Genomic DNA, 23844 nt, shown 5'->3' on the forward strand with positions numbered 1-23844 from the left:
CTGTGGCTGCAATAAAACACTGGAACCTGTGGTGTTTTTCAATTTATTTTTCTCAGTTTATTTAATTGGTTTACAAATGATGATGTGCCTTCCTCAAAGGCAGAGGTAGGATGAGTAGAGGGAGAACATTGGATGTTTTGCTGTAAAACTAGAAAGGTAAAGATTGATTTTGCTATATTGGATTATATAGCACAAGTGTCCATAAAGGCAGCCCAATTATCAAGTAGCTAAAGTGAAAATTCTAAGAGTTACAGAGATTGCACAAAGCAGGCAAAGAGTACTTGTTTCACAATTATTTGGTAACCCTGCTCACAATAAAGATAAAAGGCACAAAATGCAGCCATGAAAAGCCACTTTTTTGAACTCTCCTCTGGGCTTGCTTTGCTTAGCACTTTAACCTCTAGGTGCAATCTAGATGAAGTCAGATGAGACACAATTCAGATGAGGCTACATACTGTTGGAGCTGTTTCATGCTTCGCATGCTAGAGCATCTGCCACTGCGTGCCAGTTTTTGCTGCAGGAAACACCGTAAACTATAAAGGAAAGGCACACAGCGTCGGCATACGTGCAGTGGGAATGCTCTGGAAGTTAAAATTGTGGTTAGACTCCTGGTACATGCCAATTGTGCATTTACAAGCTTGCCTTCTTCACACTTTACTGCTACAAACACCAGTGTGCAAGCACATAAAGAGCCTGAATTATATGTTGCTATGTTTGCATCCTACCCTTCTTCCAAGGAATTGAAGGTGCTAGGCATGGTGATTTTATCCTCACAACAACCCTAGGAGGCAAGCATACAGGAAGAGAACGTGGCTGGCCCACAGTCAGAGTTAGGTTCATAGCAGAATAGGTATTTTAATGCAGGTCCAACTAATATCACTTAAGCTGTGCTTAAGGATTTATTTATTTAGCTTTGGCTTCGCTGACTGGAAACGGCCGAATCAAAGCATGCAGATAACCAAGTAGCCCCATGTCAATCAGTGAAGCAGGCTAAATAAATAAATACTTAAGTACAATCCTGCATATAAAATGGGACAATATCTTCTAAACCAGGGGTCAGCAAACTTTTTCAGCAGGGGGCCAGTCCACTGTCCCTCAGACCTTGTGGGGGGCCGGACTATATAGGGGGGTGATGCAAGAGCACCATGAGCCCCGGTAGCTGCTTACCTATGTCTTGCGAGCGGCAGGGACTGGCGGCAGAGGGAGAATGAGCAGCACACTAAAGGGCTCTGGAAAGGGGCTGCTTAAAATGGCCGCTCGAGCGCTGCTGCTGCTGGCACCAACAAAGCCCAGCCCCCTTCCTCCTCTAGGCAGGGCAGGGAGAAGCCGGGAGGAGGGAGGGAGGACGCTGTGCCGTGTGAGGGGAAGGGAAAGCATGTGTGTGCTGGCGATCCACGCAGCGATTCCTGGACTGTCTGCTGGCCGGATCCAGAAGGCAATTGGGCCTGATCCAGCCCGCAGACCTTAGTTTGCCTACCCATGTTCTAAACAGTCAACAGTACAGTGCATATGTGTATTATGTGCCTCACTTGCCTTGTATTCTGCCTGTGGTACATTTGCAGTGCCACACCTTCCTGAGCTGCCTTTATATGCCAAGTCACACCCCAGGGCCCACCCAAAGACATATTTACAGGTCTAGGCCTATTTTCCCCTATGAAATGGTGGAGGATATGAGGAAAATTGTGACATGTGAGTTCCAAGTAATTCTGTGGGACAAAATTGCATATAGCTGACCCATACTTTATTGTAGGTAGCTGGAAACCACACAGCGGTAGGTTTTTGTATTGCCTCCTCCTCTAGCACTTGCATAAATACAGTCAGAGCTCTCATGCATCATGTAGCAGCCCAAGTGCAAGACGTCTCTCACACAGGAGCAGGATACAGCTACTGTGTGAAGCCATACTCTGTCTTCCCTATCCAACATGTATTAATGTAAATATTTTTTTAAAAAAACAAAAAACCAGGCAATTTAAACAGACCTCAAGAATTGTAGCCTTGACAAGTCTGGCACAGATAGCCAAGCGTGCCTAAGTGCACCACATCCTTTGTCTTTGCTTGAAAAACTATTGCTGTCAGCCAGGCATTCCTTTCTTTGAAGCCCAACTTGCAGGCATCTTTGTGAAAGTAAGAATTCACTCCCGCCAACGCCAAAAAAGGTCGTCATGCCAGTTTTATCACAGTTCTTTATCCCTTTAAATCAGGGTCCAGGAACCTTTTTTTTTCTTTCTGCAATGGGTTGTATTCCTGTGAAGATAATATCACAACATGCCAGCACCTTGCTGAAGTTAAAGCAGAGTTCTTTAATGAGTGCCTCCCTGGAAACCAGATGTACACTGCCTAGGGCTCCATGATGGAAGAAAGACAAATTATAAGCATCATGAACAAACAAGAGAACATATTGGCAGCTGAATGCTGGTAGTGGGTAGGGCTAGAATTAAAAGTAGGAAGGAGTACCCTTCCTCTGTGGTTCTTCCCCTCCCCTCTCTCCCTCTTTCATTCAATTTTCTCTGTCTGTAACCCCCTTTCCCCCCTCCTTGTCTCCCAAATTGAAAATAGGCTGAGGGCATGTTGCTTGCCCCTGATTGAACTTATGTTATATCTGAAGATACTTGTGTCAGCCCATCTATAGGTTGATTCAGGCAATTAACAATGGTACCTGCTATCTCAGGTTTGTTAGCCCAAGGTTGTTATCCTGAGCTAACCACCCATCTGCTTAAATGATAATCCAGTCTGTTTTCCAGCTATCCTTCCTTGTGGGCTGAATTTAGAAAATCACTGTGACTGGCAATCGACCTATGAAACTGTGAACTGTTAATGACTCTGGTAGTATTGACATGATTGTGTCATGCTAGGATGAAAAGGAAGAAAATGGGGATTCCAGTGTTGCCATGGATTGTGGACTCTCTCAACTTTCAGCAACCTCTGACTGACCTTTTGAACATGTACTTTGTTTACACAGCCAAGAAGTTAATCTGAGGCCAATGTGAGATAAAGGGCTTTTATCACAGGATGACTGATGGATGCCTAAAAAGAGATATTTATATGAAAACTAAGAAAAGAGTGGGGGCGGCGAAGAATCACACAGATTGCCAAAACTTATTTTCCTTTCCGAGAGGGAATGCAGCAGTTGACAAGTAACTCTGTCAGCTATGACGACTGATTCAGTTTGTTTTTCTTTACTGTGATATATGCAAATATATCTGTCTGCATGACTGGGCATGAATCCTGGATTTCTGCACCTGTGAGCACAAGTTCTTTTTCAGGGCTTTAAATAGCTAGAATTGTCATAGCACAGTTTCCCGTAGGAGGTGCTTTTCAAACATCCTTTTAGACTAGTCGATATTGCCAACAAAAGCTCATTCTGTGGGAGGAATAATGGTGACAGAGCTTCTTTAGATGTTCATTTAGAACCCAGTTCAGAGCCTGAACATTAGTACATGCTCTACCTTGAAAGCACATTCAAAACACATTCTTTCCCTCAAAGAATTCTGGGCACTGTAGTTGACCTCTCTCAGAATTAGAATTCCCAGCAATCCTTAAACTACAGTGCCTATGTTTATTTTATTTTTTTGAGGGAAAGAATGTGCTTTGAATGTGCTTTCAAGGTATAGTGTGTACAGATCCAAAGAAGGTAATGTGAGATAATGAAGCTGGAGAAAGGAAAGTTATTTTTATGTATAGGAAGCTGGAGAAGGGAAAGGAGATGGAGGTGGTGTATGAGTCACTCAGGCTGGCACAGACTGGAAAAAAGAAGGTGCCTGCAGGGGAAGGAGGCTTGAATAACCAAGGCAGGCAACAACAAGAAGCACGCTCAACATATGTATCTCAGAATCAAAACACTTCCAAGTAAACATGTTTGAGAGCAGGCTACTAGACTTGCACTTGGTAAGCTATTGTTCTCAACTTCTGCCAAGAACCATTGCATCAAAACAGGGTGGAGACACATAACAAACAAGGCATCTTGCCACATAGGTTCAAGACACATGAGCATTGGAAGCTATTTTATACAGAGTGAGGCTATGAGCCCACTTAGCTCACAAATGTCTACACTATCTGTAGCAGAGGCTCTCTGGGGTCTCCACTCCTACCAGGAGATGCCAGGGACTGAACCTGCAACCTTATGCATAACAACGACATAAGAAAAGCCCTGCTGGGTCAGTCCAAAGGTCCATCTAGTCCAGCATCCAGTTCTCACAGTGGCTAACTAGATGCCTGTGGGAATCTCACAAGCATGTCCCATGCACAACAGCAACCCTCCACCTTGTGATTCCCAGCAGCCAGCATTCATAGGTAATACTGCGTCCAACAGTGGGGGTAGAATGTACCCATCATGGCTAGCAGTTACCACCCCTGGCCACTGAGTATGCTGGCTGGGACTGATGAGAGTTGGGAGCCCAGCAAGTGGAGCACCACAGCTTCCCCACGCCTGCTTTAAGGTGCTGCACAACTCTTTGTCGTTTTAACTATAGAAACTTCAGGTGGAAGTTGTCATAATGGCTACCACAAGGGACCTGGTAAAGGTAAAGGGACCCCTGACCGTTAAGTCTAGTTGTGAACGACTCTGGGGTTGCGGCGCTCATTTCGCTCTATAGGCCAAGGGAGCCGGTGTTTGTCCACAGACAGCTTCCGGGTCATGTGGCCAGCATGACTAAGCCGCTTCTGGTGAACCAGAGCAGCGCACGGAAACGCTGTGGTAGACCTGTGTTAAATCCCCACCCAGTCATGAGACTGACTGTGTTGGGACTTGCATCAATCACTCTCTCTCTCTATCCAGCCCTGAATTCCATGGATGCAAGGTAAGTTAAGCAACCTGAATAATAAAAGCAAAACAAACCATAATGACAGCTCTGGTGGATTAACAATGATCAAAATAAGTTCAAATGAAAGGCATGTGAGGCATTTACAGTGCAATGCTATAAATGTCTTCTCAGAAACAAGTCCATTGTATTCAGTGGGGCTCACTTTCAACAAAGTGGCATGGAATTGTAACCATAGGCAATGTGTGTAACGCTTAAGGCTGTACCACCAAACTTCATAGCAAGGATGGAGAATCTGTGGCCCTCTGGCTTTTATTACACTTCAACTCCCATAAGCCCCAGCTAGCATGACTAACAGCTAGGGATAATGGGAGCTATAGTCCAGCAATCTGGAGGTTCCTCATTTCTGCTTTACAGTCTGGGGCAGACTCAGGACACTCTTGTTTGCCTTATTTCAGAGACAAATCAGATTACATTTCCCACCATGGATTAACATGTGTACAGGTTAGGTCTTGGGCCCCAAGTCCCATTCTCAGGCACAAGCGGTGTACAGCTCACAGAATAAACATTTAAATTGGGGCTATAGAATAACAACTCACAGTAATCCACAATGCAATTCCTTTTCCTAAAGACAAACCATTACGCACCACTCAAATTACACTGAATGCCATGAAACCAATTTGGCTTTAGAGAGGTATAGTCTGAAAACAAAGACTTGGGAAAATATGATTTCCTGGTACTGATATTCAAGCTCTGAACTTTGAGATTTGCCATTTTAGTGAATATTTCACCTGTAATTTCATTGCATTGGTTATAGTTTCAGAATCAGTGGCTGAGTGATCAAGCAGGATGCTAACTCAGAAAGAAATGCAAAAGAACCCACACCCTCCCATTCAAATACTGTTCTATGTGTACACCACAGGAAAAAGCATTAGAAATGACTAAACCAGAGATGGAGAACCTGTGGCCTTCCAGATGTTGTTGGACTCCACCTCCCATCAATCTCACCGAGCATGGCCAATGGTCAGAAATAACGGAAGCTGTAGCCCAACACAATCTAGAGGACCAAAGGTTTTTCCATCCTTGGCCTAAACAGTCCATATTCTAAAATTCAGATCTAAACAGCGAATCTCACCCTGCCCACCCCAACATCCTTTATTGTCACATATTTCCCACAAACTTAATTACAAGTTTTACAAGAGTTCACAAGTATCAGAGACCTGTTTGGAGGCAGGTCCTGATTGAAAGGCATGTTCAGGTAGAAGCAGGCTTTGGTCTTCCCAATAGACTTTACACAAGTCAATTCCTTTCCTCCCTTCCAAACAAAGCCGTCTTTTATATTTGCATTTGTCATCTCACTTGGGCAGGAATTATTTTCTTGGCAAGGCAGCAAAAGCAGAGTCAGCTATGACCACAGCCCTGAGCTGTCCGGATTCCCAAACTGAATGACCCTTTGTGGATCTTCATGTGTTTGGATAAGTGGTCACTGCGGGCAAATTTCTTCTCACACACTTGGCACTGGTAAGGCTTGAGTCCAGAATGGGAGCGCTTGTGGCGAGAGAGCTCATCTGAGCGGGAAAACCTACCAGACAGAAGAAGAGATGTTTACTGCACAGTTGCGTGAACCAAGGAGGTTGTTCTCACCCAATGGCTTCACACACAGTCAAAGCAAACTACAAGAGATGATTCTGGGATATAAAACAGATTTATCTAGCAGATGCTGCTCTAGCGTGACTCTCAAGAATCCAGTGTCTATTTCAGAAATAGAAAAACATGCTCCCTACTCACATTTTGAAACCGCAAGATGCTAGAAAGCAGCTTCTCTAGACATGAATCTTTGCCACTTGGAAACAGGCAGGTGCAATTCATTGGCTTCTGGTGCATTGGGACTATAGGTCATGAACCACTCTGGGGCTCAGACAGGACAGGGATGGCACAACCTGATGGTCCTTCAGATGTTGTTCATCTTCCACTCCCAGCAGCCCCAGCCAGCATGGCCAATGATCAAGGTTGACAGCAGCTAGAGTCCCAACAGCTTGTGAAGGGTCACAGATTTACCATCTCAGGTGAAAAGGATAATGTAGTAGAGTGAGATTACTAGGACTTGAGAGCCCAGGGTTCATAAAGCTCACTGGGTGAGCTTGGGCCAGCCACAGTCCCTCAGCTTAACCAAACTCACAAGGTTGCTTTGAGGACATGAAGGGGTCAGGGAGAACTATGTATGTCACCTTGAGCTCCTTGGTGGGATATAAAGGTGATAATAAATAAAATATAAACCTCTCAAGGGTGCACAAAGACAGAGGTTTAATGTCCCATTCTTGACTCTTTATTCTTGTGTACCACTGACATTCTGTCTGTCTCTCTCCTTTCCACCCCTTATTGGTTCCTTCACTTCTTTTCACGTATGAACCAAGGCCGACATAATGTAGAACAAAATCAGCCTTCGACGATAGCAGTAAGCCTTAAAACAAGTTCAAGGAGTGCCTTCCAACAAAGGAACTCAAAGACCTTGACAAATATTAACAAAGTCATCAAGCTTCTGTGAAATACCGTCTCTCTGTTTGGAGTGAGGAAAACAAAGAAGAAGGAGGAAGCAGAACTTGTCCAATGTTACATAATAATTCAGGAACAGACCAGACATGATCTCACTGACAATCCACTCAGAGTCACATCAGAAACAACCCTGGACAAGATTTTTTTTTTAATTGTCAAGGGGCCTTGATTGAACCAAAGTGGTGCCATTGAGTGGGGAAATGTAAGGGAATACCTTTGTCTCTTTTTCTAATCTCAAAAAGACTTATGGGCAGACAAGAACCCCTGCAACTTCAGATTGTGAGAAATAGCTCATGACCAAGGATGATTAGAAATCTGTAACTAGGAAATAGTGCCTGAAATCATCCCATTCCCCCCACCTCTTCTTTCCCAATCCCTTTTCTTTCTAGAAGTCTTTTTTTTTGGATTAATAATAAAACACTTTCAATGAATAAAACACTTTCAATGAATATGTCACATATTAAAGATTTTGTACATGTACATACAACATACATTCTTGTATTTGAAATGGTATGTGTCCATCTCACCCATGAGTGCATGCCACTGAGTTTGGCAATTGGCAACAGATCCTCAGGGCGCATATGCATACAGGTTATATGTTTCAAATATGCCAGTACATGTGCAGCCTTTGAAAGCAGTTCAGAAATCCCAACTGGTACACTGCCCTTTCATAACTTTCTGCACCTTGTAAAGGCAAATAAATAATTATGAAGGAGATCTCACAGTCACCAACCCTAGAAAGAAGGAATCCAGTTGGATCATCTTTCTGATTCCTTGGATTATCTGATGATCTGATTCCCTGATTCCCTGGATGATCCCTGGATGATCTGATTCCCTGGATGACTCAGTGGCAGTTATGAGATCTACTCTAACCCACTGGGCTACTGAAAACTTATTTAACAAAAATAAAATAATAATTATTTATACCCCACCCACCTGGCTGGGTTTCCCCAGCCACTCTGGGTGGCTCCCAACAAAATATTAAAAAGGCGATAAAACATCAGACATTTAAAACTTCCCTAAGCAGGGCTGCTTGCAGATGTCTTCTAAAAGTCAGATAGTATTTTATTTCCTTAACATCTGATGGGAGGGCAATCCACAGGGCAGGTGCCACAACCAAGAAGGCCCTCTGCCTGGTTCCCTGTAACCTCACTTCTTGCAGTGAGGGAACCGCCGGAAGGCCCTTGGAGCTGGACCTCAGTGTCTGGGCTGAACAATGGGGGGTGGAGATGCTCCTTCAATCTTATTTAAAAATCTAGAAAATATATAGGTGGCTAACCTATAACAGCCCTCCAGATGTTGCTGGACTACAACTCCCATCATCCCTGACCATCCACCACTGTAGCTGAGCCTATTAGGAGTTGTAGTCCAGCAACATATGCAGAGCCACAGGCTTCCCATCGTTGATATAGGAGACGCATACATGCTGCAGGAAAGAACTAAAAACCGTGCATTCTCAGTGACCCAGACATATGGTAGAGTCATTAGATGAGCCCATCCATAATTGTCCACAAAAGAATGTGGAATCAGAAGCTTGTTATGCTCACTGACTCCTCCTCCATTTGCAGCTCATATCTAATGTAGCAGAGAAGTCTGGCTTTATAGAGCACTGCAGAGATCAAACAGATTCCTAATACATTTACCAGAGCTACAAGGGGGAGAAAGAAGCCCCCCTGACTTCACTTTCTGCAGTTAAGCAGGAATACATTCCAAAGTCTCAGGTCATTACAGCCAAAGAAGCTGGAAGGAAGCAGATCAGCCAAGATCACACAGGACCCCCTTGAGAACGATTCTCAAGGAAACAGTAAATTCAACCCTATATGTTGTCAGGGATTTCAGGTTGCTTGAGAGGAGCAAATATGTGCAACCCTTGCCTGGGGGCCTGTTCCAGTCCCTGCCCTTCTCCCTTGTTTGGTGCCCTTGGAAACTGCACATGCCCTCCGTATTTTGGAAACAATATCGATATTTTACTGAGCTCCTCTTTTCACAAGATGCCCTGAGCAATGGCTGCAAAGCCCCTGCAAAGTCTGGCAGCTGCAGGATCACTAGGAGCAGCCTCTCCACATTTGGAAAGTCCCTGCCACCGATGCCACGACAGCTGGAGGCTTTCAAATTTTAAACAAAACCATCTGCTTGGGGAAAGGTTCAAGGGGCAGCATGGGCAGACACAAATGCAATCCCTGAAGGCTTTGCGACTTCAGCACATCAGATGTATTCCCCATGGGAAGGATCAGCAAAGAAGGGAACCTATTAAAAGATGGAACTCCTTGCCACATGACTGTCCTGAGCTTGTACCTAGACTATCAGCTACACCCTAGCAGGTCACAGAAGTCTGTAAACTGCAGTTAATCTACTAATGGATTTAATTCTGGGAAATGAAGAACGATTAAGGTGAAATTATTCACAAAGCTGTTGAAAAAGAATGGTGGGTTGCACAATTATAGTGCATGGGGAGGCTAGTGCAAGGACCCTTTTATTTTCCTCTCCCATCAGGGAAGAGGTCCTATGCCTTTGAACAGTTGCAAGATAAGCAAAAATGCAACACAGGAAGCCTTTCCCCCATACAGTGGTACCTCAGGTTAAGTACTTAATTCGTTCCGGAGGTCCGTTCTTAACCTGAAACTGTTCTTAACCTGAAGCACCACTTTAGCTAATGGGGCCTCCTGCTGCCGCCGCACCGCCAGAGCCCGGTTTCTGTTCTTATCCTGAAGCAAAGTTCTTAACCTGAAGCACTATTTCTGGGTTAGCGGAGTGTGTAACCTGAAGCGTATGTAACCTGAAGCATATGTAACCCAAGGTACCACTGTACTGCTAATAAGACAGACAGCCACCTTCTACCAAATCAGACCGTTGGTCCATGCAGCTCAGTATTGTCTACAACTGGCTCCAGGGGTTTAGGCAGGGGTCCTTCCCTAGGAAGCTGGGAACTGAACCTGGGCTGCTTTCCATTGAATCATGTGCTCCGTCACTGAGCTATGGCCTTTCCCCCAAAGAAAATAAAAGCATAGCAATAGAAGAGGAGCCTGGTGGATCAGGTCCATGGCCCATCTAGTCCAGCATCCTGTTCTCACAATGGCCTCCCAGAGGCCTGTGGGAAACCCACAAGCAGGACTTGAGCACAAAGGGGCTCACCCTCATCGTATGCAGAAGCATTACTGCCTCCAGCCATGGAAACAAAGCAGGGCCACCATGGCTGCTGGATAGCTTTCTCCTCCATGAATTTTCCAATTCTGTTTTGAAGGCATCCAGTTAGGTGGCTGTCTCCCGGGGGAGCGAGTTCCATAGTTTAATAATAATAATAATAATAATAACAACAATAATAAATTTTATTTATACCCCCCCCCCCAGCCAGAGCCGGGCTCAGGACGGCTAACACCAATAAAATCACAGTAAAAACATAATATGGGGGGGGGAGAGAAAACACAATTTAAAATACAGGTTAAAACGCAATTTAAAATGCAGCCTCATTTTAAAAGTAGCCGATAGATCAAGACCATAAGGGGAGGGAAACATAAGGGTCAGACTGAGTCCAAACCAAAGGCCAGGCGGAACAGCTCTGTCTTGCAGGCCCTGCGGAAAGATGTCAAGTCCCGCAGGGCCCTAGTCTCTTGTGACAGAGCGTTCCACCAAGTCGGGCCCAGTACTGAAAAGGCCCTGGCCCTAGTTGAGAACAATCTAACCACCTTGCGACCTGGGACCTCCAAAATGTTGTCATTTGTGGACCTTAAGGTCCTTCACAGGGCATACCAAGAGAGGCGGTCCCGTAGGTACGTGGGTCCTAGGCCACATGCACTGCGTGAATAAGTACTTTCTTTTATCTGCCTTGAATCTTCCAACGTTCAGTTTTATTGGAGGTCCACAAGTTCCAATGTTAGGAGAAAAGAAGAAAAACTTTTCTCGAGCCACTTTCTCCACGACATGCATCATTTTATGAATGTCTATTACATCACCTTTCACTTTTACTTTTTTCTGTAGTTCCATATTCTGCAACCTTTCCTCATAGATAAGTTGCTCCGTCCCCTTGACCAGTTTTGGTTGCCCTTTTCTGAACCTTTACCAGCTCTACAATATCCTGTTCAAGGTGAGGCCACCAGAATTGTATGGAACAGTATTCCAAACGCAGTCGCACCATAGATATGTATAACGGCATTATGGTATCAGCAGTTTTATTTTCAATTCCTCTCCTAATGATCCCTAGCATTATCATTTCTGCGCTGCCTGGCAGTCAAAGGAGGAACAGAAACCTTGCTGAGGAAATAAAAGAATAAAATATGGCAACAGTGCTGTGTATGGATCAGTCATTATCTGACCAGGGATGGAAAAATAACATGAATTGCTAATTGAATCCCATCAGTGAAATATTCATTCACTGTTGACTAAATATGAGATTTGTTTGTTTTCACTGGAGTTTAAAAAGACACAGATGGTAATATTAAAAAGCACCAATGATGATCACTGATGTTCTTGAACAGCTCCAATCCATTTCAGCAGAGCTTGTAGAGAAATGTCTAGTGGGTTGTGTCCAGGACGCATGCATACTTCAGTTCAGGCAATACATTTTAAATTATTTCTCAACCAATACATAACCTTGCAGTCCTAAACACACTTCTACAGGATTTAGGAGTAGGCCTTGCTGAACACAATGGGACTGGTGCCTGAGAAATATACATGATTGCACTGTTGGCTGGAAGTACTACTTTATTCTAGTAGTTAAGTGAGCCTATCTGATCCCACAAAGCTTTCATTGAGCAACGAAGTCAACTTTTAAAAAAATAATCAAATAACCAGGCCGTTTTTATTGTCTCACACTTACCTCCAGCCACAGTTGGGCCAAGTACAGGTGTAAGGCTTTTCTCCAGTATGGCGTCGGAAGTGTGCCTTGAGGTGAGAACTCTTAGTGTACATCTTTGTGCAACCGGGATGTGTGCACTTGTGGACTCGGATGACAGGAGGGGAGGCTTTGGGGGTCCTGGCCTCCACATTCTTCACGCTTCCAAGAACTCCAGGCCTCAGCGTCACAGGCAAAGGGGCTATCCGTACATATTTTTGTTCTGTGCCTGTTGAAGGGCTTTGGATGACCTGGGGAAGAACGGTCAGGCTCTGCCCTTGCATTTTGATGACCAACTGAGCCACCCTAATACCACCAACAGGGCTCTGGGTTGGCGAGTTGCCTTCACTCGCTTGGTTGGGTTGGATCTGAAGGACAACTGGGACAGTCCCCGCAGTTCCTGGGATGCCTGTACCACCAGAAACCACCACTCCTGACTGAGCAAACCTGGAAAGGCCTTCATCCGGAACAGCTACAGGAACAGACTGTTCCCCGGGGCTGCCCAAGCTGATTTCAGACTTTCTCTTAAGCTGTCCTCCTGCCTGCTGCTTGTCATTCAGCTCATCTTTGAGAATTGCCATTTTCTCATTCAGGAACTCCTCAATCTCCTCCAGTGTAGGGCTAAAGTCCATGGAGAGTTCCGGGCAAAAATCAGGAAGTCTGAGGTAGGCTTCGTAGATAGTGGTCTGTGGTTTCTCCCCATCCTTCTTTACCTTGGACTGTGAAACACCCGTCTCTGATGTGCAGATTAAGTTGGAGATAGCTGATGGGTTAGAAGCCTGCTCCCCGCTGCAATCCTGCAGCAAATTCAATGGTGGCATCTCATGCTTGAGAGCATCTGAAGGGTTGGCTAACTGAACAGGAGCTGAAGCAGTCAGCTGACTTGAAGCAGACACCAGTTTGCTATGATTTACTGAGACCATTGGTTTGCCGCCTCCTCATAAAAAAGATGTATTGATAGCTGTATATAATATAACTACTATGCCAACGAGCTGAAAATTATGAATATTGGTTATAGATCCACCTGCAGGAAGACAACCACAAGGAGGTTCCTTAATTTAAAAATAGTAATACAGGGAATACAGAAAACCTGAAGGGATCTATATACTACTTTGATTTACTACTATAAACTGATTCAGGATTAAAAAAAAAAACACCACTTCTCCTCCCCCTTTTAAAATCCTTATTTTGGAAAAAAAGATAATACAAATTCAAATTTGCAAGAATCTGTTTGAGAATCCACCCATTGTTTGAACTCTAGCCAACACAGTGCATTGAATGCACTCATTCAGAACCATCTGGAAGGATGTGCCCTAAGGGTTTAACAGACTGAAGAACAGAGGCAATTTCTTTAATGGTGTCCAACCCAAGGCCTATCTGCCAGGGCTCTTTCCCACTTGAAAGCAAGAATGTAGTCCTTTGAAACAAAATAAGGCCTGCATCTGATAACCAAATCAAAAGAAATATTGGTTAACCTCAAACAGGTCATACTATGGATTACAAAACTATGTGGTAATGATAGACAGGTTTGCCTGGGGGAAATCGTATTTGTCCCATTAGTGGTTTCTCAATTTCACCCAAAGTTAGAAAGGGTCAATGTGAAAAGCATTTCAAAAAACAATGGTTACCTCAGATTCTGTTCCATGTCTCTGTTCACACTTACATCAATATTAGTTTTAATGGGCTCGTACTGGTACCCAGTGCTTTTCTCTGGGGGTATGCAGGGGTACTCATACCCCTAAATATTTTGTTAATCTAACAGGAGAAGAAACTTCAAAAAATCAAATTTTTAGTTTCTTCTCTAGCATGGTTAATTGTCAGTTCCATTCTTATCCCCCTTGGCAGCTTCCTTTCCTTTCCCGGTGTTTCCCAAGTCTCAGACGGAAATGAGAGCACCCCAAAACATTTTTTAGGGGGGAAAGCCCTGGGTACACCCTATACATTTAAGGCAGATGGCTTCCAGCAAATCATCCTGGGAGCTGTAGTTTCCCCGCTGGGAGCTGTAGTTCATCCTGGGAGCTGTAGTTTCTTAACCAATTGCAGTTCCCAGAATTCTTGGGCTTTAAATATACGATGTGTGCATAGCCAAAGGGGTGTATGGGATGTTAAGGAAGGATTGTAAAATCTGGTGGTGCTCCTTCTTGGGTAGTTTCTCCATCTTTGGTCCCCACCCTGCACTCAGCTCTCACCTGGGCTCCTGGAAGCTGGCCACATGTGACAGTGGCTCCACCCCAGGAAGAGGTTTCAGCTGGCTGTCTAAACCAGATGTGGGTGGCCAATAGGTCTCAAACCCTTGATGTGTCAGGGACTTCCCCTACATGAGAAGACAGGCTCCAGGAGATTGAGTGGATGAGACCAATAGTGGGTTCAACTGTCAGGAAGGCAGTTTCTGCACATGCTGTAGAGGGGAGTGAGGGGCAGATGGGGCTGGTCAACCTGGGAAGGTAGCCCATCGAGGAGAAGTAAAACTCTCATCCTAAACCTCCACTGCCTTGCAGGATATCTTTGAGAGAAGAAAGGGCTAAGGAGTAAACCCTACACAAATCCGGAGTGAAGTCCCTACAATGGTTGGATGATGCCCTCTGGTAACTCCTGCAGCCCAGCTGGTGCCAAACATGCTGCTCTGCTTTCCTTTGGACTACATCAGCAAGGTCGAGTGGAGCGGTCTTGTCGTCTGGGCAGCCCAGGACCTCCAAACACATTGCCCTGGCTTGCATCCCAGGAGATCATTTCGGTCTTGCTAATACAGCAGTTTGCTGTATTAGCAAGGGAGGCACACTCCATTGCTTCTCAAGACAGACAGGTGCCAACAACATAGCCAAAGTGGGGAGGAGGTAACCCAGACTGGATCAAGAGAACCCACAACCTCTGAGAGTGTGTGAAGGCATGAAATTCCTTCAGCTTTGTCCACGCTGCTCTTTGCCATTGCTATCTTCTCAAATTGCTGGGGAAGCATTCTTCAATAAACACACCCAGCCTTTAAGGGAGCAGCATTTAAGGTATTTCAAGGTCTGCCAGTGGCAACACAGGGGTCAAAGACCTGATGTTGCTCAATGCATTTCATAACCCCATTCACAAGATTGGAAGTGCCTCTTTTCTTGCTCCCACACTAGATCAGCACCTACTCCAGCTGTTTACAAAGGACAGAAGGGGAGGAACCAGCCTCATTCTTAGTTTCCCCTCCCTCTAGGAGTGTTTGGTAGCAGGCTTTGATTAAAATTAAGTCCAGAGGTTGTTGAAACTTAATTCCATGTGTGTTTCCCCTACAAATCCACAGCATAGAGATAGTAAGAGCTAGAGACCTGACCATTAGTTTCTTACAGGCCAGTTTTCAGTCGACACCATTCATTTTTCACTGATACAATGTTTCCTGTTTGTAATTACATGCCTCTTCCTTCCTTCCTTTTTTCCTTAAAAAAGTGTTTGTTAGGGCTTTTCGCCTATTAATGTTCTGGCAGGTGGTAAATAAAATGAACACTGTCAAGGCTCAGTCCCACTTTATTTTTAGGAGGCAGGAAAGGTACATTTTGTATTTGTGGGAATTTTGCTACAACCCATTTTTAAAATCTCACCTGTGTTTTAAAGCATCCTCACTTCATCTTTTATTTTGGCACTGTAATGGCCTTTGCCTATATATACAAAGTTGTGTACAATTATTTTGGATGTTTGTGCGCATTCCCAAGAACAAACAGTCAAGTGAAAACTGAATGTGTGAACTGGGTTTAGATACAGGTATAAGTAAAGTTTTGTGAGCAGAGTTAAGGTGTGCTCTGCCTATTTTTGCCAACAAACATAAATTATTATTTTTTATTCCCAACTTACCAAACTAAACACTGAAAAACAAAATAGCCAGTTACATCTTTTAATTAGTGCCATGTCTCTATCATATTTTTCCTCTTTAATGTGTATGTAAGCATATATCTAAGATCCTCTAGCAACCTGAAGATGTTCTGTATACATCATCATAATATTACAGTTTATACTTTAATAATCTGATGAACATCTGTGATAAATGTTTCTGCATATGTCACTGATTTGTGAATGTGATAAAATTACACCACACTATATACAATATCAAATATATTATCCCTACCTTTAGCTAATTTAAGCTGCTGGTCCATTTTTCTGCCATTGCTATTTGCCACAGCTCACTGTACCAAGCACTCGATGCCAAAAGTTCTGTAGTTTCCCAATTCTGTGGTTATCTCTGTTGCATAAGGCACATAAAGGAACAGAGAGCTATAACCAAGATCATTACAATATGACCTCAGTTTTTAAGTTTTGGGATTTTTCCATGCTCCATTTAGGAGCAGAACCACAGCTCAGTGGTAGAACACATCGCTTTGCATGTTAAAATTCTTGCAATATTTTTAAATGTTTTCCTTATGTTTCTTATTTTACTTTTAATTGCATAATTGTTCCACTTTGGTGTCTGCCACCCTGAGCTCTTTTGAGGGGACAAGTGGGATAGGAACTAAATATATAAAAACATCTCCTGAATGTTTTTGAACTTGCTACCATTGTAGCAAGTGATGGGCAAGGCTCTACGAGGTCCCGAGAGGCCCAGGCTACTTCCAGCTTTTGCCGTCCTTGGCCATAATACAAATAAAGAATAGCACATGAAAACAAAATAAGGTACCCCCCCACACACACACACAAATGATGCATCGCCACACATGTATATGACATACAGCCCATAGTCTCCACTCTCCAGTGATCTACTTTCATACTAGATTGCCATTTCTCCCACCCCTCAGTTCCCAGCTCTAATCTAAAACTCATGACCTTACCCAGATAATTGGAGAGGGGTGCCAACTTGAATAAAATATTTTTGGGAGGGCGCAGGTAAGCCCCACCCTGCATACTTGATCACATGATGCACACACATCATTTGACTGGCAATGCCGCCTCAAATATTTTACGTGGGGCCTCTGCCCCTCAGAGTTGGATCCTCTGACTGCCGAGAGATTTCGAGAGTGGTTGTCGTTTACACCCTGCCCTTGCCCTGCACCCCCAATGGAGGCAGGTTTCGCCAGCGTCTAGATATGCCTCTGGCCTGGGCAATGGTTAAGCACGGGGTGGGGGAGGTAGAAACCCTGTGAAAAGCGTCTCTCACTCCAGCAACCACCGGGCTTGGGGAATGGAGAAGGCGGGGCCGAGCTTCTCTACCTATTTGTCCCGATCAGATACTGAAGGGCATAAATAGGAACCGCGCAGGCCACGCGCACCCTGCTCAGTCGGAAATCATGCGTTTGCCCGGCGCAGACCATCCGCTGCAATCGGGCAGCGCTCTTGGCAGCGCCGAGCTCGTGCGACTTGCCCTACGGAGAGGTGACGACGGCACCCTTTCCTTCTGCCCTCCCCATTCAGGGCAACCTGGAATCCCGCCCTCCAATCAAGCAGCAGGAGGCAGGCTTGCCGTCAATCAACGGGTCCTCGCGCTTCCCATAGGGCGGCGCAAGGCCACATCCCGCCCCGTTGCCAGTGTTTGTTGAGGGACGAGCGCGTCGAGTTTCTCGCGTCCGCCAGGCAGCCTTTTTTTTCTCGCTCCACGCGATTGCAACACGTCTCCCTTGCCCTAGAAGTTGAGCGTGCTTGGCCGGATTCCCGCACTTAAAACCCTATTGCATCTGTCAGCGGGGAGGGAGCGACGCGCATAGCCTGCATTTCTGGATTAGTGCTTTCGCGGGGCGAGGATCGGCTGGAAAATCCTCTCGTCGTCCAGATTTCCCTCCGAAGGTCATGGGACTCAACAGAAAGCCCGAAGTTAACTTGGCGCGCGAGATCCACAGCCCGCCTTTCCCCCCGGGCTCCAACTCAAGAGGGGCGGATAAAAATGAGAATAAATCTACAGGAACATCCGCCTCCTGAACTCGTAAGATTTCAGTGGGAGCGATTGGGCAACGTCTGTTATCACATTCATCAACAAACACATCACACACCTCGATTAGCCGGGCAGGTGAGCCCAAATTTCCATCCCCACCACTCAGCCAGTTGTGATCAAACTTCTTAGCTTGGGAAAGGGCGCGTGCGCTGAACAGGATGGGGCAAGTCGCGCGCGCCCCTACACTTAGTGCCCCTTCCCCACCAGGTCTCTAACTCGGGGGCAGAACTCCACCGCTGGCTCGCTCCAGGCGCGCGCGCACCCCAGCGACCCCATCCCTTTTCACGGGCCGTATCCCGGGGGGGGGGGCGCTTATCTTGCACCCTCGCACCGGCTCGGCTGCCCCGCTCGCCCTTACCATCGCCCAGCTGCCAGCGACGTCGCGCTCCTTTCCCTGCTGGCGCTCGGTCTGCTTCTAGCTCTCTTGCCGCTCACATGACGCGGGGAAAGTGCCAGCTGGAGCCAAGGGCGCCGCCCCCTCGAAGGCTTGGCTCCATCCTAGCTGCCCCATTGGGCAGGCCGTCGCAGGGGCTCGCCTGCGTCCCGGAGAACCACGTGGCGGCCGCTCACGGAGAACACGGCCCGGCGGCGCGTGGCTGCAGAAAGGGGCGCAGGTAGCTAATTGGACTTAATGCGCGCACGTGTGCGCGCACACAACGTCACCTGATTGTGTATTAGGTCATTTACTTCAAAGTGCGATAAGCTGTTCGTCTTGAGCCTGGGGACCGAGCTTATTTGGCTCATTTGAACTGATTTTAAGCTTATAATGCCGTAATTAAAAGTTGTGCAGCTGTTGGGTCACACAACTTGGCATTAATTAAGGAACACATCTGTGGACACATCTGCAAGAGCTGTTTATTAGGGTTATTTGGGGAAGTCCTTCCCTTGCTCAACTATGCTGAAATCCCATCAGAGAATGAAGTCTGATAGCATGCAAACCTTTTGAATCATGGCAATATATTATTCAATTTAGTTATATCTGCGTTTCTCAACCCGGTGTGTGTGTGTACCTCCCCAGACCTAGGTATGTGAAGATCGGGGTGCATGTGTTTCCAAAAAAAATATGTCCAATGTAAGTTAAACATTAACAATATTTTAAAAAATGAATGAATGAAATGTTACACTTACAAGGTGGGAAGATCATCTGCAGTTTATTATATGATCTGCACATCATATGTATTTCATTAAATTTATATTCCACTTGATTGTAGAAACCAAACAAGAAAACCTCAAAGTGGTTCAGCATTGTTTCACGAGTAGTGTGGTGTACAATATACACATCACAGCATGGTGCCGTAAATTGGTCACATGTTTATTGGTGCTGTTCACTTCCATTAATTTTGAGAACTTCGAACATACCATATGCTATTGCTATTGCATATCAGATCATCGATTTAAGGCAAGGGTTTTTTTAGTGTGAAGTTGGAAAAATGGGGAGAAAACTAGGCATGCTGGATGTATGATTTAAACATCCCCCCCAGTGATTTAAACACTGGGCCAAAGGGATGTGGAGCCTGTGGCTCTCCAGAAGTTTCTGAATTGCCATAATCTCTAGTCATTGGTCGTTCTGGGGCTGATGGGAGTTGGGAGTTAAACAGCACTGCAGCATGTCTACTGAGGAGTAAGCTCCACTGAGCTCATGGAGACTTACTCCCTGGCAAATGGGTGCAGGACTGCTTTCCGCAAGCCACTGATGCCTCAGCCCCCTCTCCCCTTGCAGTGTGGGGATAATCACAATGCCCCATCTTACAGGGCTGTCTTAAGGATTATTGAGACAATATGTGTTAAATGCTTCAAATAGCAATATTTTAGGGCTAAGCAGCAGCAGTAGAAGAAGACAACGACAGGGCTTGTCTATAGCAGCTTTCTCCAACCTGTGATGCTCCCAGACAGTCACTATTTTCAGGTGGGATTCAATCACATACCAGCAAATTAAGGTTGCACAATTAAAACTGATTCAAAGCTCTTGAGCAACAAACCCACTTCACCAAAGGATCCATCTTTTTCCTATAAGTAGCAGCGCAGAGGGGAAATGCAATGCAACGTAATGGAATAACGGTTTGAGTGATGTAACATCATCCAGCACCCTTGCAAACCTGGTGGGAACAAATCGGGACGAATGCTCAATGAACAGCCTTCATCCAGAAGGAACCCTAATGTTCTCCAGATGTTGGAATACCATCTTCCCTGATCATTGGTCATGGTGGCTGGGGCTGTTGGAAGTTGGGATCCAGCAACATCTGGAGCAGAGGTAGTCAATGTGGTCCCTTCCAGATGTTGGCCTCCAGCACCCATCAGCTCCAGCCAGCATGACCAATGGTCAGGGATGGTGGGTGTTTCAGGGCACCACATTGACTGCCCCTGATCTGAAGGGCACCAGGTTGGGAAATCAAGCATCCTGTCAACAGGGGACTGCTATGTCTCATGCCACACATGACAGGATGAAGTTCTTTAATTCATTCACCATGGCAGTTGTACTCTCTCATCCCTAGAGCATGATCCGGCATGATCGTTACCATTACCCGTTTCTCCCCAGAAGGCTTTAGGTGTTTGCATTAACATGCAGTTAATTAGCTGACTAGGAATGGTAATGAGAAGATGCCATCGTTAACTTCTCTTCTGCAGGCTGCCGGCCTGCCTGATCTTTCTTTAATTTATTTAGGGAACTGCCCAGATTTCTGCCACAGTGAAATTGCATGTTTTAACAAGTAGTGCCCCCAAGGCAGGGAACAGCCATGAGTTTTAATGGCCTGAAGCTTTTACTTTTGGCCCATTTTTTCCAAGGCAGTAACTTACAAGCAGTTGTGCTATTGACATCAATGGGACTAAATAGTCTGAAGCAGTTTTATTGTTGATATTGTGGTTTTTGATTTATTTGTTGTTGTTGTTGTTTTTTTTAAAAAAAGTAAGCCACCCTGGGAATGTCAATTGAAGGTGCAGATATGCAGACAAAGGGTATATGAAATGCAAACAAAATAATAGCATGACTGTGATATTAATGAAATTAAGAAGATTTCAGTAGTAAACATGAATGGGATGATGATTATTATTTTGAAATTTTCTCACCTGCCCTATATGGCAGGGGTTTGGACTAGATGACTCATGGGGTCCCTTCCAACTTTACAATACTGTGATTCTATGGCTGTGGGTTTTACGGCATGTAATCATGTAGCCTGGGGCTGATTCTCGGTTTAATGTATCAAATTCACGTGGTGAATAGCTGTATGACACAAATAATTCCTAGGGGTGCCCCTTTTGCCATCCTGGAGATGCACCTGTTGAATTTGTCCCTGCCCATCTGCAACTTGGAGAACTAGCAACTCCAGCATTCCTTGCAGTTGCATTGTGATTGCACAGGCATTGCCCTCTGCAGAGTACAACTTTTCTGTGATGTTCAGACCTTGAAGAGGGCTCAGAAACTTCCATTAATTCAAGGCTGCCAGCCTGGCAACAAGTCTTGTCAATGGGGGCGGGGGGACTTCCCTAGTGCCCCATCTGCACTACAACATTTAAAGCAGTATCATACCACTTTAAACAGTACTGGTTTCCCTCAAAGAATCCTGGGAACTGTAGTTTGTTAAGGGTGCTGAGAGCTGTTAGGAGACCCCTCAGAGAGCTACAATTCCCATAGTTCCCTGGAAAAATGGTATTGGCTGTTTAGAATCTGGCAACATCTTGAGGAACACAGTTCCCCACTCCTGCTCAGGAAGGTGTTTTTTGTACTTCTGAAAACCTTGGGATTTTCCTGAGTGTGCAGCTATTTTTATCTCGTGTACTGATGATGATGCCGCCTAAGGACCCACAAAGAGAACCAAGTTTGCTGTTGTTATATTTTATTATTAGTTGCCCTTGAAGCTTTGAAAAGGAGTGGCATATGAATCTGTTAATTAATTAATTACTAACCATCCAGAATAATCAAAAAGTGGTGTGGTGGCTTACCTAGACCAAGAGAAACCTATAATTATTTTGTATGCTAGAGAAACAAGGGAAGGATCAGTTGCTGAGCAAAGACACCATCACAGGTTTAACAAGCTGGCAGCAGCTTTTTCCAGAGTGGGACTTTCTGGATCACTAAACTGGGATTTATGACCAAAAGTTTAGTAACATAGAAGGGACTGATGCACTGACAGTAACCAGAGGACTAGCTGAAATCCACAAAATAAAGGGACTTCATCGAATGTAAAATCCTAACCACAGAGCTGCTTTCTAGATTTTACAACATCTTATAGCACCACCTACTGGACAAGATGTGTATCAGCCTCAGTTTTTGATGAGTTGAAAAGTTAAAAACACCTTAGTTAAAAAAGCAAGGCCACCAGCACTGGAGCTGGCCAGAGCTCCTGGCTGAACATAGTACATGGTCGTCCTCCTCCCCAGTTCATCATCACAACAGCCCTGTGGGGTACGATAGGCTGAGATACTGTGACTGGTTCAAGGAACTACTCTTTTGGCCAATGTCCAATATATATTTTAAAGTAAAAATACTATAACAAGCATATACTGTAGTAAACATAATAAATGTACATAACTGGCTGGTCACCTCCTGTCTACAAAATATATTTTTAAAACATGCCCACTTGGGTCTAGGTGCTGACATAGGGCTTGTTTGCTGCTACCCCCATAATCTGCCACTCTCTGGATACTAATGTGAGGGAGGAGAGCTAGACTGTGGGACACTGGACTTCAGCCTGAAGGTTCAGCCCTCACTGTACCACTTTCCCCAACAAGTACCTGCTGCCAAATGAAGTTGGTCTGGAACTGAAGCAGTGGAAACAAACCAGATTTATTTCCAAGCCTAAAGTTGCATGGGCCTGTATCGATGGGCCGGTTGCCAAATTTCTCTTGGGCTGTTCCTCCTTTTTAAATGCTTAAATAAATGGAAGCATACCCCAAAGTAGTCCCTCCTTCCATTTCTCAAAATCATCATTTATAGCTGAGATTTCCCCCTAATTTAGATCTAATTACTACTGTTAGTTTATTCAACAGCCATAGCATTCCACGCTTTAAGCCACTCCTCAGCCAGTGGCTTGTTGTTGTTCCACTAATTTCTTTAATGGCTTTGAAGATATGCTCAGCTTTTGGCAAGATAAATGCTACACTCCCAGCATGCAGGCAGCTAAGAGCTTATTAGTGACAGCATCAACTGGGGGGGGCGGGCTGTACATACAATACTACTAAGACCTAAAAAAAAGTTTTAAGTGCGACATTACCTGTTAAAGCAGAACCCTTTGCACATATTCATCTCTACTAGTCTATATTATATCTAGTACTACATCCCCTATTCCCATTTTGTCTTTGATTGCCATACTAGATAAGTGTTGGGCAGATTTCTGTTCATAAAGCCTTTATTTTTGCAACCAGATCCTTTGCAGAGGAGGGCCACCAAGATGATCAAGGGTCTGGAAACCAAGCCTTATGAGGAACAGTTGAAGGAGCTGGGTATGTTTAGCCTGGAAAAACAGAGATCTGATAGCCATCTTGAGATATCTAAAGGGCTGTCACATGGAACTAGCCTGTTTTCTTCTGCTCTGGAGTGTAGAACTTGAACCAATGGGTTCAAGTTACAAGAAAGGAAGGAGATTCAGACTAAACATCAGGAAGAACTATCTGACAGTAAGAGATGTTCAGCAGTGGAACGGACTCCCTCAGGAGATTGTGGGCTCTCCTTCCTTGGAGATTTTTAAGCAGAGGTTGGATGGCCATCTGTCATGGGTGCTTTAGTTGAGCTCCTTCATTGCAGGGAAGTTGAACTCAAGATGACCCTCAGAGTCCCATCCAACTCTTACCATTCTATGATTTTATACTTGCAAATTCAGAAATCG

General features: G+C 44.9%; 1 protein-coding gene across 2 annotated transcripts; it reads right to left on the minus strand.

Annotated features, from left to right (window-relative positions):
• Window positions 1-32: 32 nt before the first annotated feature.
• LOC310764047 (Krueppel-like factor 15) lies at window positions 33-18577 on the minus strand. Of its 2 annotated transcripts, XR_014548988.1 has the most exons (4): window positions 18381-18499; window positions 12124-13162; window positions 4359-6339; window positions 33-4147 (listed from the first exon to the last, which is right to left on the minus strand). XR_014548988.1 is itself a non-coding variant. In XM_083617155.1 (3 exons), exons 2-3 carry the CDS (start codon window positions 13059-13061, stop codon window positions 6159-6161), a joined length of 1119 nt encoding a protein of 372 aa, XP_083473281.1. In that variant the 5' UTR covers window positions 13062-13162; window positions 18381-18577; the 3' UTR covers window positions 33-6158. The 2 variants fall into 2 exon arrangements, 1 of the variants encoding a protein (XP_083473281.1); XM_083617155.1 differs by having other exon boundaries at window positions 33-6339; window positions 18381-18577.
• Between the last annotated feature and the right edge of the window lie 5267 nt (window positions 18578-23844).

The sequence above is a fragment of the Podarcis filfolensis genome, assembly GCF_964270895.1.
Source record: "Podarcis filfolensis genome assembly, chromosome: 6".
In the NCBI taxonomy this organism is placed as follows: domain Eukaryota; kingdom Metazoa; phylum Chordata; class Lepidosauria; order Squamata; family Lacertidae; genus Podarcis; species Podarcis filfolensis.